The sequence below is a fragment of the Dermacentor andersoni genome, chromosome 6 (assembly GCF_023375885.2).
Source record: "Dermacentor andersoni chromosome 6, qqDerAnde1_hic_scaffold, whole genome shotgun sequence".
NCBI lineage: Eukaryota > Metazoa > Arthropoda > Arachnida > Ixodida > Ixodidae > Dermacentor > Dermacentor andersoni.
Genome location: NC_092819.1, coordinates 14,052,512 through 14,066,463, shown reverse-complemented (window position 1 = coordinate 14,066,463; position 13,952 = coordinate 14,052,512). Strand labels below are relative to the sequence as shown.

Genomic DNA, 13,952 nt, shown 5'->3' with positions numbered 1-13,952 from the left:
AAGTGCTAACTGTATACTGTAGTCATGGCCGACTTCAGTGCAAAAGTGGGGAAAAAGCAGGCTGGTGAACAAGCACTTGGCAACTAGGTGTTGATTGTTGAAACACTCATGGAGAGATGTTTGTAGAATTCGCAGAAGGGAATGAGCTGCAAATAATCAACACCTTCGGAAAGTGTTGGAACAAAAAGTGGGCCTAGAAAAGCCCTAATGGTGAAACAAAAAAATGAAATTGGTTTCATACTTTCTGTCGATCTCAGGATACTGCAGGATGTAGAAGTGTTAGGTAGGGTAAAGTGCAGTGATCATAGGTTAGTGAGGGCTAAGATTCACCTCAATTTGAAGAGAGAAAGGATAAAGTTGGTCAAGAAGAAATAGGCCAACCTAGATGTAGTAAGGGTAAAAGCAGACCAATTCAGGTTGGCACTTTCAAACAAGTTTGCAGCCTTAGAACAGAGAAACGAAGATGACATAGAGGCAATGAATGAAACCATAACTAGGCTGGCTGCAGAGGCAGCAATTGAAGTGGGAGGTGAGGCCCCAAGGCAACCAGTAGGTGAGCTCTCCCAAGTAACTAAGGCCTAATAAAGAAACGACAATATATGAAAGTGTCCAACTGAAGAGATCAGATAGAATTCGCGTAACTGTCAAAACTAATCAACAAGGAGAAAATAAAGGATATTTGAAATTATAACGTGAGAAAGACTGAGGAAGCAGTAAAAAATGGACGCAGTCTGAAAACTGCGAGAAGGAAACTAGGCATCGGACAAACCAAGATGTACGCACTGAAAGATACGCAGGGTAATATCATCAGCAATCTCGCAGATATAGTAGAAGCAGTGGAAGAATGCTATACTGACCTGTACAGTACCCAAAGCAGAAACGATACCTCCATTCAAAATAGTAATGAACAGGTTAGAGAGGCCCCTTCTATAACTAGTGATAAAGTTAGAAGGGCCTTGCAAGACATCAAATAGGGAAAAGCGGCTGGAGAAGATGGACTACCAGTCGATTTAATCAAAGATGGTGGAGACATAATGCTTGAAAAACTAGCGGCCCTTTATAGGAACTGCCTATCAACTTCAAGGGTCCCAGAGAACTGGAAGAATGCCAACATTATACTAATCCACAAAAAGGGAGACGTTAAAGAATTGAAAAATTATAGGCCCGTTAGCTTACTTCCAATATTATATAAAATATTCTCCAAGCTAATCTCCAATAGAATAAGAGCAACACTCGACTTTAGTCAACCAAAGGAACAGGCAGGTTTCAGGAAGGGATACTCTACAATGGATCATATCCATGTCATCAATCAGGTAATCGAGGAATCCGCAGAGTACAATCGGCCTCTCTATATGGCTTTCATAGATTACAAAAAGGCATTTGATTCAGTCGTAATACCAGCAGTCATTGAGGCATTACGTAAGCAAGGAGTACAGGACGCTTACGTAAATATCTCGGAAATTATCTGCAGAGATTCCACAGCTACCTTAATTCTCCACAAGCAAAGTAAGAAGATACCTATAAAGAAAGGGGTCAGACAAGGAGAAACAATCTCTCCAACGCTATACACTGCATGCTTGGAAGTATTCAAGATATTAAACTGGGAAGGCATAGGAGTAAGGATCTATGGCGAATATCTCGGCAACCTTCAATTTGCAGATGACATTGTCCTGTTCAGTAACACTGGGGATGAGTTACAACAAAAGACTGAGGACCTTAGCAGAGAGAGTGTAAGAGTGGGGTTAAGAATTAATATGCAGAAGACAAAGATAATCATCAATAGTTGGGCAAGGGAAGAAGGAGGATCGCCAGTCAGCCTCTAGAGTCTGTGAAGGAGTAAGTTAACCTAGGTCAATTACTCACAGGGGACCCTGATCACGACAAAGAAATTTACAGAAGAATAAAAATGTGTTCGAGCGCATTCGGCAGACATTGTCAGATCCTGACTGGAAGCTTACCATTATCATTAAAAAGAAATGTGTACAATCAATGCATTCTACCAGTGCTGACATGTGGGGCAGAAACTTGGAGACTTACAAAGAAGCTTGAAAACAAGTTAAGGACCACGCAAGGAGTGATGGAACAAAAAAATGTTAGGCGTAACGTTAAGAGACGGGAAGAGAGCAGTGTGGATCAGAGAGCAAACAGGGATAGCCGATATTCTAATTGACATTAAGAGAAAGAAATGGAACTGGGCAGGTCATGTAATGCGTAGGTTAGATAACTGGTGTACCATTAGGGCTACAGAACGGGTGCCAAGAGAAGGGATGCGTAGTCGAGGATGGAAGAAGACTAGATGGGGTGATGAAATTAAGAAATTCACAGGCGCTAGCTAGAATCGGTTGGCGCAGGACAGGGGTAATTGGAGATCACAGGGAGAGGCCTTCGTCATGCAGTGGACTTAAAATAGGCTGTTGCTGCTGCTGCTGCTAAGTGCTATGTCGTGGGTTCGAGTCCCGGCCATGTTCCGATGAGGGTGGAATACGAATATGCTCGTGTACTTAGCTTTGGTTGCGTGTAGATTGCCAGGTGATTAAAATTACATCATCCCTCAAAATGTGTATTGCTTAGAGATAGTTGATGAATTGTCTATTTGATTAACAAGTAATCATTCATCATTTTAGCCTTTATTTGCTTTCAATGCAGAGTTTTTCATCAATTAATTGATTTATATAACTCTTTTGCCAGGCAGTTTTAAAAAACTTGAAACAAACCAGTTGTCTACTTTTGTAGAACCCTATTTTAATGTTTGAGAGGTGGGACTAAGTTTGAAACACAAGTGTATCAACGTTTGATAAAGGGTAATCTTTAACTTAAGGACTAAATACAGTTGGCACTAGTGGCTTTTGAAAAGATAAACAATATGTTATAAAATTGCACTTAGTGCAGAATTAGATAACATAGATGACACTAGTGAATCCCTGTAAAGTACAGTTAAATAAGGAAAATGGCAAAAGCGAAAGGTGTAGTTTAACTGAAACATGCAAGAAATTGCAATATGCAAAGGGAAAAGAAAATTACTGGTTTAGAATGCTAAATCGTACAACATGCTCTTTTCTACAGAGTGAAGGAATGTCAATTAGCTGGAATGCTTGCGTGAAACAGACACCTCCTTTGAATGGCCACATAACCAGCATGCGAGAATAGATGCTCGGACATTATAGATTCGCTGGAATCGACGTGAACTCCATCGATATGTCAAATACATACTCCAAACCCGCACACATGCTGTGCCACATTCTTAGTGAACTGGGAGTGGCATGACTATCAACAACTGGGTTGCTATAGTATGCTTTGAATTGCGAGGGCATTTCAAGCCGCCGGCTTTGGGCGGCATGGTGGTGCGTGCGGTGTGGGGGAAGAGAGGGGAAGCGCTCAGCTCGGCATCACTCCCGTCTCGGAAAAACAGTCAACAGTCACTCTACCACAATCGCACAGTCACTGCTTGTGCATCACCATTCCAGTAGAATTTCAAAATTTTCGCACCACTCCTGTCAAACTTGAAAATGATTCATCGAACAGGCTTAATGAATTAAGTTGATTAATGAGAGGAGGACATCGATGAAGATTAATCATGTTGTGAAATACATTTAATCAATCACTGATATTAGCAATCATAGTATTGCTTTGGGATGTTAAACCTCGTCGATCACTCCCAGCAAGGATGGAAGCAATCAAGAAAGTTTTGAAGCAGCAAATTTGGCACTTTGGAGCAGGTTTGGAGCATGAATCATTTGTTCCGAAGCAGTAAATAAATGTCTTGGAGCAGCTTGGTAAAGGTAAATATGAGTGAAATACAGGCAGATGAAGAAAAGGTGTTCTTTATTTGACCTTGCAGAATGCTATTAGGTCGCGGCAAATCAGTTCTGCGGAAGCTCGCTAGGCGAGCAAAGTTCATGAAGGAAAAATTGTCATCCACCCGATTGTAGCATGAATTGCTACAAAGAAAACCCGTATGGTTATAACCACAAGTAAGTTACATACTGGTCGGCCCCCCTGGCTATGCCACTGCTCATTGCATATGTTAGCCAGTATTTCACAATGCTTGCAGAGAAGATATTTTTGAAAACAACAAAGGGATAAACAAGTTCATGGGCTTTCCAATCTGCTTCGTCAACTAATATTATGAATAAGCTCGATTATTTGGGCATATTCGTGTTTCTGACAAAGCCACCATAAAGCCTACGTAAAATGACAACCAATATTTTGTACGCCGAACGATGTTTCATAAAATTTTTGAACTCTATCTGTGCAAGTCACGTCGTTAAAATCGTTGCTGGTGATGCAATTTCAGAGGTTCGCGTTTGTTTATTTATTTACAAATATCTCACAGGCTCCATGTAGGATCATTACGTGAGGAGACTAGACAATAACTTTTAACACAAAAATAAACAAAAGAAATTCAAGAACCAGGTATTATACAATGACAAAATGTGGTAGATATTTTGTAACAAAGGTGTAACATTGTAATAATAAAATACTTGGTATGTATTATACAAATTTGAGTAGGCCTACATGAAATCATTATAAAATGTATAAACACGATTTCAAGTGATCATATGGTTAGCAAAAACAGTCATAGATGGTTAGTATTTTATTTGTAAATGCCACATGGTCATGGATACAGACATCATCAGGGAGGTCATTCCTTTGACTAATTGTACATGGAAGTGCAGATGCATTAAAAGGCTTGGGTGTGACAGAAAAGACCAGTAAAACTATGTTGATTATGAAGCCTGCGAGACTTGTGATGTGGTTTTGATAGTGGCAAGGTATTTGCATGCATGCTGTAGACTATCTTATCCAATAAACTGAGAATTGCCATCTTCCTGTTTGATTCCAAGGATGGTAGTAACAATGAAGTCTTCATGTTAGTCACACTGAAGTGTCTGTTAGTCTCGAGCAATAAAACGTGCAGCGCAGTTTTGCAGATTCCAGTAAACTGAATATATAGACTTGGTGAGTTGACCAGATGGATGATGCATATTTGAGTTGTGGACAAATGTCTGGTATGCTAGTTTCCATGTCATGGAAGGTGCTACATGAAGATTGCGTTTTAGGTATCTTAGTGTGTGTGATGCTGTGGCAGTAATTTTTTCAATGTGTGTTGACCAGGAAAGGTTAGATTAGAATGTTAATGCGAAGGTACTTGTGATTGGGCATTACCAATATAGGAGTTATTGTTAAGAGAGTATGTGCAATTCGAGTTTGACTGCTTTCAGCTGAACATCATTAGTTTGCATTTGTCAGTGTTAACTGTCATTTGCTACTGTGAGCACTAGAATGTGATTTTGTCAAGATCCTGTTGTAGTATCTGTGTGAGTCATAATTTTACTGTATATTAGGCAATCGTTGGCAATCAAACGGATGCCAGATGTTGTATGAGATGGAAGGTCATTAATGTAGATGAGAAATAATAAAGAACCCAGGATGCTGCCGGTACACTAGAAGTATTGTCACATAACAGAGATGAGGTGTTTAATTATTAACCCAAGTATGCGTGAGGATAAGAAGTTCCGGAGCCAAGATATAGTCAAAGAATCAAGATTAAGGGACAACAGTTTAGTAATTAAATGGCAATGTGCTACACGATCAAAAGCTCTAGAAAAATCAACATATACGCAGTGTCTGTGTTTTATTGTCCATATAGAAAAGGTTGGCGTTTTCTTCAATTGTGATCACCATTTGACCGCTAAGGTTGACTAAATAAAAAGCTTTACATTCTTGGCTTCTTTTCTGTGGCAGCAAAAGCCTGATATTGTGTGGTGTGGCCCTGAAAGAAATAGTGTAGCCTGAGTGCCAATTTGTGTGACGGTTGCAGTTGCCATTAGATATTTGTGACTAAGAAGTTTCATGAAAGCAAGCAGGTTGTCAGCCAGATGTGGTGCATATGCAAAATATATTTAGAATGTCACACGCACAGCGTTCGTCCATTGACAGATGCAGATGTGCCAATAAAGCGCAAAAGCTAGTGCTAAGATGTATAATGAAACTAATCAACCTTATTTGCTCAGTGCAGCTTTCCTTCCAGACTGCCCCACGAAATGAGCTGGTTCACGTATATGCAAATGCATAGCGCTTATATAAAACATTCCTAATGAGTTGTGTAGTGCGAAATGGTTTTCATTTTCTTGCAGCCAAGTTACAATTATGCCACCTAACACACACTCCAAAGACACCAACGCTAAGACAGATTACTTAGGCTTGGATTTCAGGACTAGGTGCTAGCCAACACATGTCTGTGGCTGTGTGGTTGCCATTGAACACGCATATCCTGCTAAATTTGGCAACCTCATTCGAAATTAGTATTCTGGCACAGGTTCGTGCAGCTCGACGGTTTGGCACAAGATGGCACAATTGGCACAGCATTTCCATCCCTGGACTCCCATCTAACTTGGTTACGTGTTAGAGTGAAAATGGACTTGAGCAGTAATGGGCTAGGATAATGACCAATTTCTTCTTGGTTTTAGCACGCACAGGTGACAAGCTCCCCATCATCAGTACACAGTCTTAAATTTAAGCCGGCATGATTTGTGCTCAGAAGCAAAATGTATTCATTACATCTATTATTGCAAAGCCTCTCAAGATTCCACTGCAATATTTAAATTAAATTGTGGAGTTTGGTGTCGGGAAGTTACATGGTGGGCTATAAGGGACAGCATAGAGGAGGGATTCTGTACTGATTTTGACCAGCTGGGATTCATTGAAACGCATGCAAAGCATGGTAAACGAGTGTTATTGCATTTTACCACCACAGTGGGTCACTGTGGTGGTAAAAAAAATAAAGAATAAAACGAAGACACTAGGTGCTTAATAAAATTGTATTTCGCGTGATTTGTTCCTTCTTTTTTAAACGAAGTGAACATGCAAAGGCGGCAGCTGTAACGGCTGCTACACAAATTTTTACTTCATTAGATGTATGAGCTATGTACAGGTGTTTTACAAGTGGCATTTCAATGCATTAGTAGTGATGAGAAATATCTCCAGTGTATTCCGATATACTGTCATAGTTGAAGTCCAAGACTGCTTTGTCATATAGCATTTGCACGGTGGCACGGCATCGTTCCTTGTCCCTCTTCAACACCACACCAACCTGCAATTATAAAAACAAATCCCTGGCTGTTCACTAACATTTGAAGCAAGGCAATTTCATGCATTAAAAAAAATCACTAGCTACACCCATAGCAGATTTAACAATATCTATGCCTGGAAAAAGCACATGCGAGTACATAGTCCTCCCTGCCTTCTACGCAGCTGCTGTGGCAAAAGCCAAGGTAAAAACTGCCCTGGAAGAACACTGTGAAACATGTCAATTACCAGCGGCATGAGTTCAGAGCATAATTACTCCACAAAAACCAAGTCATATCATGTTTCATTTCAAACGAGATTTGGCCAATGTTTCAGAACATTACTGAGAAAGGGTGTGTTAGAACAGCAATGAAGTGTAATACACTCTTAGAGGGAACACGCAGTTCATATTTTCCCACTGATTACAGCTATGTGGGGAAGCCATTTAAGGTACTTGCTTATATGTGGGCATAACGTATCATTAATTTGGGTATTGACAACAAAGGTGAAGCTTTATAGTTAATTATTCAGCTGAGCATAGTGTACATGCTACAAGTTTTGCAAAAATGTGGAAAGTAAGAGCAGGTCAGTGTTTCTCAAACAGAGTTGGAATGATTCCGGAATCATTGCACATTTTCAAACACTCTGAATGAAATGATGGCACTAGTTGGGCAGGTAGAATGGCAGCACGAGACAGATTCCAGGATGGAGTAGCTATGAAATGGGCACATAGTCCTGAAGCACCAAATGTTGATTTTCAGTGACATCACAAAACCGGTAAAATTGTCAGTAAGACTAAACTAGGCCAATTTATTAAATTTCTCACGTTTTACTCAATACTGTCTCTTTCCAAATCAAGCTACAGGGGGGCCACCACCTCCGTGGTAATTATAAACACGGGATTCTACACTTATGAAGACCTGGAAGCTTTTGTGCATTACAAGGTTGAATGCATTTAAAGGAAGGAACATTTACATGTGAAGAATGATTTGATTTAGCGACAGCATCCTTGACATATTGTTGCGTGTGCAAAGACACAGACAGAAGAGGCTATTTACAGGCTATTTACACTGGAGCCAGGCAACCAGGCCGACACTCGCTCGCGCCAAGCGCACCGACCAATTTCATCGTCGTTCTCGCGGCGGCTCGTTTCCTGAGCATCGCTCGATGATATCGTAATAATATCACACAAGAACGGAGGCCAAAAACGACATTTTGAAAAGTGTGCTACGTTTTTTTTTGTACACTGTCGAGTATCCAGAAGGTGCCATAACCAACTGTCGGAGAGGTCATCTGGGGAAAATTTTGCGCATTAATATGGCAGTAAATGTAAAACAAAAAAACATTGTCTAGTAAAACATATCAATGCATTTCGCTTTTATTTTGGTCGTCAAAGTGACAGAATGATATAGCGCCTGCGTAGAAAATAGTACGTAGCATTACTTGTAACACTGTTGAAGCTTCAAAAATATGTTTTTAGTTATTAGGCACACAAAGGTGCAAGTAGTAAACAATTATAGAGAAAGTGTTTCGTAGGCTGGAATTGGAGGAGTGGAATGGATTAGTTCGGCCACCCCAGGAGTGCGAATTGTCCAACTCTCGCCATTCTGAGGAGTTAAAAGGAGTGGAATTAAGGGAATCTTCACTCCGGAATGGAGTGGGAATGGAATAGAGGGCCCCATTCCACAATTCTGTTCTCAAATTGTGCCATACAAACCGTGTGGGTTGTGTATTAGTGGGTAAAAGGAATGCTAGCGGTCAGGCTTTGTTGCCGACCAACTGACAGTTCTGCATGTTTTGTTGGTCAACTAAACAATGCTTTAGCTTATGCACAAAATAAGCCTATCGACTGTCCCATTATTTTTGCAGGAGACTAACTTTCCAGGTATCAAGTGGTCCGCTGAGCCTTTTGCGATGTTCAATATGCCCACGAATGTATATCATTTCTTCACCTCTTGTCCCTTTTTCATATGACATGGCTTGTCTTTTCGGCCACACATGCTGAAGCAATTCTGGAAGTGATGATTACGACACTTCCTGAACGCAGCAGTGTAAACGCTCAAGAGCACAAAGTGACCATCATGTTGTTTATTGCTTGCTTAGGTGTGCTGTAGCAAAACAAACTCTGCACAAGAAAGCTGTTCACAGTTTTGGCAGAACTGATTACGATGAGTTGAATAGAGAACTTTAGCCTTTCTGTTCGATGTTCTTGCGATCCTATCAGAATCGTTCAGTCTCCGAGAACTGGGTAATTTTTAGTGACAAAATAAGAAAGCTACAAGTTTTTATTCCTAAAATTGAGTAGAGTAAAACCCACTTATAATGATACCAGTTTGAACAATATATCAGATACAACAATTGAGCAGCCGATACACTATCAACTTTCGTATGTGTTCCATAGTAAAATAAGCTACTTACTACAATTCTCCCATGCCACATTATCAGTTATATCAATTAAATCTGGCTACTGGTTGGGTGACTCGAAAGGAAAAAGAGGAAAAAGGCTGCAACATCCTTGGTGGGGAGCTTCGGCACACCCGCCTCTGTGCCAAGCAGCCCACATGGGACCTTTGTCGCATTTCCTAAAAAAAAGAACAAAAAGCAGCCCCTCCTAGCCTCACCCACCTTTGTACCATGCACCCTGCACAGCATGCCTTCGTCGCATTGCATCACTGGCCTCACATACCCCTCTTGCCTCCCTTCTACACTCTGGGCGACGTCTAGGGGGTGGAAGGGCACCATGCGGGGTGTGCGGCACCAAGGTGAGTGTGGCAAGCTGCTCACATTTTTGTTTATTTTCCTAAATTTCGCATTTCTTTACAGTGCAGAAACCCAGTAAGCAGATTTAACTTTTACAGCCAATAATGCGGCATGGGAACATTGTAGTAAGCGGTTTATTTTACCATGGAACACACACAGAGTTTACAGTGTAGCAACTGCTCATTGTTACATCCAAGTATTGTTAAAACCAGTAATCCTATAAGTCAGTTCGTTCGACTGTACTTCTCATTAAAATACTTGAATGTCTGCCCGCCCTGCTCTTTTTTTTTTAATTTATCTCGGTTATACCAATTATCAGTTATAACAATGAAATTTTCTTGGTACTTGAATATTGCGATAAATGGATAAGCGAGTTCGAATGCATATGAAAATGGTGACACAATGTTATTCATGATAGATATAAAGCAATGTTTAAGCATAAAGAAATCTGGGGACACCTGAGCAATTCTTATGAGTTGTGAATGCGAAAGCATTAATGCCCAATTTAGTCCACTGAGCATCCCTTTGAGTTATGAACTTCTTGCGGGCAAGCGAGTGTTTTGAGATGCTTGGAATGTTTCGATTTGTCCTTACCAAGGCGTAGTTAGGATGTAGGTGAGAGCTTGTGCGAACAAGAAACGCACAGATAATACAGGGCAAGGGTGACGGGGTGTTGCAGCAGTGCCCTCTCCCCCCATGCAATACCAAGGCAGCAGGCATTTCCTTTTGCCTACTCTGCTTCTTGAAGCCCGAGCCAGCAAGCATGAGCCAGCACCACGAGTGAGCTCCTGACGTGGCATCACAGACAATGGAAATTTGGGTGCCATTTCACTGCTACAGACGCTCAATGGGCCATTTGATGCTTTCACATCAAAGCGATTATACAGTAAACCTATGCAAAGCGACATGCAATATGCTTGGTCGGACCACTTGGAATTGCCACATAAGTGGTCATAAGCGAATAGCCATAAGAACTGCCGTATACAATTTAACAATGAGCACAATTACGGAAAAAGGCATATTTACGTGTTGACGTGTCGGTAGTGCCGAATCGTAAGCAAGTATATATGCTTCATTCGTAAGTTTGCACCTTCTTCAACTACGTGCGTACCGGACTCACAGAACATTATATTATAATTACTTTCAGGTTTAGTTATAGTAGCAAAACATATATATCCGAGAAGGTGGATGGAAAAACAGCGCCATGGCAGCTCAATTGGTAAGAGCATCACTCGCGTATGGGACTACGTGGGTACGTTCCCCACCTGCGGCAAGTTGTTTTTTCATCCAGTTTCATTGCCGTTATTTATCATTTTTTTTAATTCAATTAGTAAGTATAAGTAATTTCCCCTATGTTGACCTTGGCTGCGACGATATATATATAAAGTCTGCAAGCAAAAAATTTAAGCCAAATGAAGTTTAAATTTTCGTGTGCAAAGCTTCCTTTAAACTCCAATTAGTTTTGGAAGGTAGTTTTTCTTGCAGGTAGTTTTTCTTGCAGTTAAGAAGAATTTACCACATCTCATCCCCAAAAACTAGCAATATAATTTATACAGGCATTGCCGAAGTGGGCTTCTTAGGCTTCTGCAAGCGGTCAGAACGAATCTGACACCATCTCGTTTTTTAGCTATTCACTTCTACCATTTATCGATTTAGAGAAGAAAATTTGCACTGCACTTTGAAGCCATAGCACGCCAGATCCACACATTGGTATATGTGAGCCACAAGCAGAGTATCGAACCAGAACTTCTTTCGTTTCGGTTTTCGTTCCAATTCACCGAAAATGGTTGAGTGCCCATTCAAGTCCGGAATGAATAAATAATTTAAACTGGTACAAGTTAATTTGCATAACTGAAAAATAATTACAGGAAAACAGCACAAATTTATTTTGTACAAGAACTCGACACTGCTGCTAAGCTGCACTGAAAGAATGCGCCAGTTGCTTGTCCTTCAGGCTGCACATGGTTAAAAAAAAATGAGTAAGTAGATCCAACACCACTGCTGGAATGTGAAGCAAAGCGTTATTGGGGGAGAAAGATAGAGAGGAGAATACATTGAGGAAACGCAGAGTCCTTTGGCCTGGTACTTTCCTCAGGGAGAAAGAGAAGAGGAGAAAGACTGAGGAGTAATGATGAGGACAAGGTTTAGAGTGCGATTATACAGACTTTTGTGCCTGTTCACTGCGTCTAGGCTTGTGTTAACTAAATATTCTAATAGAGCGTTGATGGCTTGTTTCATGATATGTCTGGTTAATGGCCCAGTGTCACTTTTTCATTCAACGGCTTGCTGCTAATTCGTGCGAACAAAGAGATCAATGCCTGCCATTTACAGTTACACTGGGAACAAGCCACACGACTATAAGAAAGCTGACTTTGAACCAATTAACAATGAGCTCTGTATATTCCTTGATACTTTCTTGACTGATTTCGATAACCACAGTGTTCAATCGAATTGGAATGTGTTTGTTACTAAAATTCGTGAATTAACAGGAAAATTTATCCCTACCTACACTCTTTCCTGTAATGATAACGCTCCCTGGCACAACACCCACATTAGGTGCCTTTCTAACAAAAAGAAACGTTCGTACAGACTAGCTAAAACATCTGCAAACGCTCAAAGTTGGGCAGCTTACAAACGCGCTACATATAACTGCATAACAGCGCTTAAACAAGCTAAAGATAACTTTTTAAAGAAGACATTGCCATCCATGCTAACTACTGATACGAAAAAGTTCTGGCGCACTATTAACCCAAAACATGATGACGCCATAACCCTTGTTGATAGCACCGACACCGCAATTCCCCGTGCCGATTGCGCATCTGTATTAAATGACATTTTTATGCGTAACTTTTCTAAACACGCTCATGTAACGCGCCCAACTACACTATCTTACGACTACGCCGCAATGCACCCTTTAATAATCGAACCCGTTGACATTGAAAAAATAATCACCTCATTGAAACTCTCATCCGCTTCTGGCTGTGACTTAATTAACGCAAAGTTTCTAAAAAACACTAGCACATATTGTTCCATTATTCTTGCAAAGATTTTCCAGCAATCACTTGACAAAGGTTCACTGCCTGCTGATTGGAAGGTGGGGAAGGTGATTTCACTCTACAAAACAGGTACTGAAAATTCCCCACTGAACTATCGGCCTATTTCCTTAACCAGTATACCATGCAAAATTATCGAACATATTCTGTTTTCTCATATTGCCAACTTCTTAGAAGAGAACTCCTTCTTTTCTGAGTTTCAACATGGCTTCCGCAAAACATATTCATGTGACACCCAGCTAGTATCATTCACGCATAAACTAAACCTATTGCTTGACCACTCTTCAGTTGCAGATCTAATTTTTTTGGACTTCGCGAAAGCGTTCGATAAAGTATGTCACAGCTTATTAATCTACAAACTGTAAGAACTAAACCTTGACCATAAAATTTTGTGCTGGCTGGAGGTTTTCCTCGCTAACCGTTCACAGTTTGTTTCAGCTAACGAAGTAACCTCTAATCTGAGTCCTGTTTATTCAGGTGTACCACAAGGCTCCGTGCTTGGACCCCTCCTATTTCTCATATGTATTAACGACTTACCTTCCTGTGTTTCATCTCAAATTCACCTATTTGCTGACGACTGCGTAATTTACACCGAAATAACTCACTACGAGGATGTAACCAGGCTTTAAGCTGACCTTAACGCCGTTTCTGCGTGGTGCAATTCATGGTTAATGGAACTAAATGTTAACAAGTGTAAATTCATGCGTGTATCTCGAACTACCAGTAAACCACCTATGTACTCCCTTAATAACGCTCCATTAGAATTGGTAACAACTTACAAGTACCTTGGCCTTCACATCACCTCTGATCTTACTTGGAATACCCACATTACCCATATAATAAGTAACGCTAACAGAATGCTAGGTTACTTACGACGCAACTTTTCCAAAGCACCTTCATCCTTAAAATTAATCCTCTATAAAACTCTAATACGACCTAAACTTGAGTATGCTGCTTCAATCTGGGATCCAGGTCAAGTAAACCTAATGCACTCACTGGAAATGGTTCAGAATAACTCTACACGTTTCATTCTTTCTAACTATAATAGAACTGCGAGTATCAGTGCCATGA

General features: G+C 40.6%; 1 protein-coding gene across 1 annotated transcript in view; it reads right to left on the bottom strand.

The window, feature by feature from the left end:
• Positions 1 to 6,802: 6,802 nt before the first annotated feature.
• Positions 6,803 to 13,952, bottom strand: part of LOC126521239 (G-patch domain and KOW motifs-containing protein) — a 45,298-nt gene continuing 38,148 nt past the window's right edge. The window contains exon 10 of the mRNA XM_050169886.3: positions 6,803 to 7,093. Coding sequence (XP_050025843.1) covers positions 6,962 to 7,093 — 132 coding nt within the window. The 3' untranslated portion in view covers positions 6,803 to 6,961. The remainder of the gene's footprint in view (positions 7,094 to 13,952) is intronic.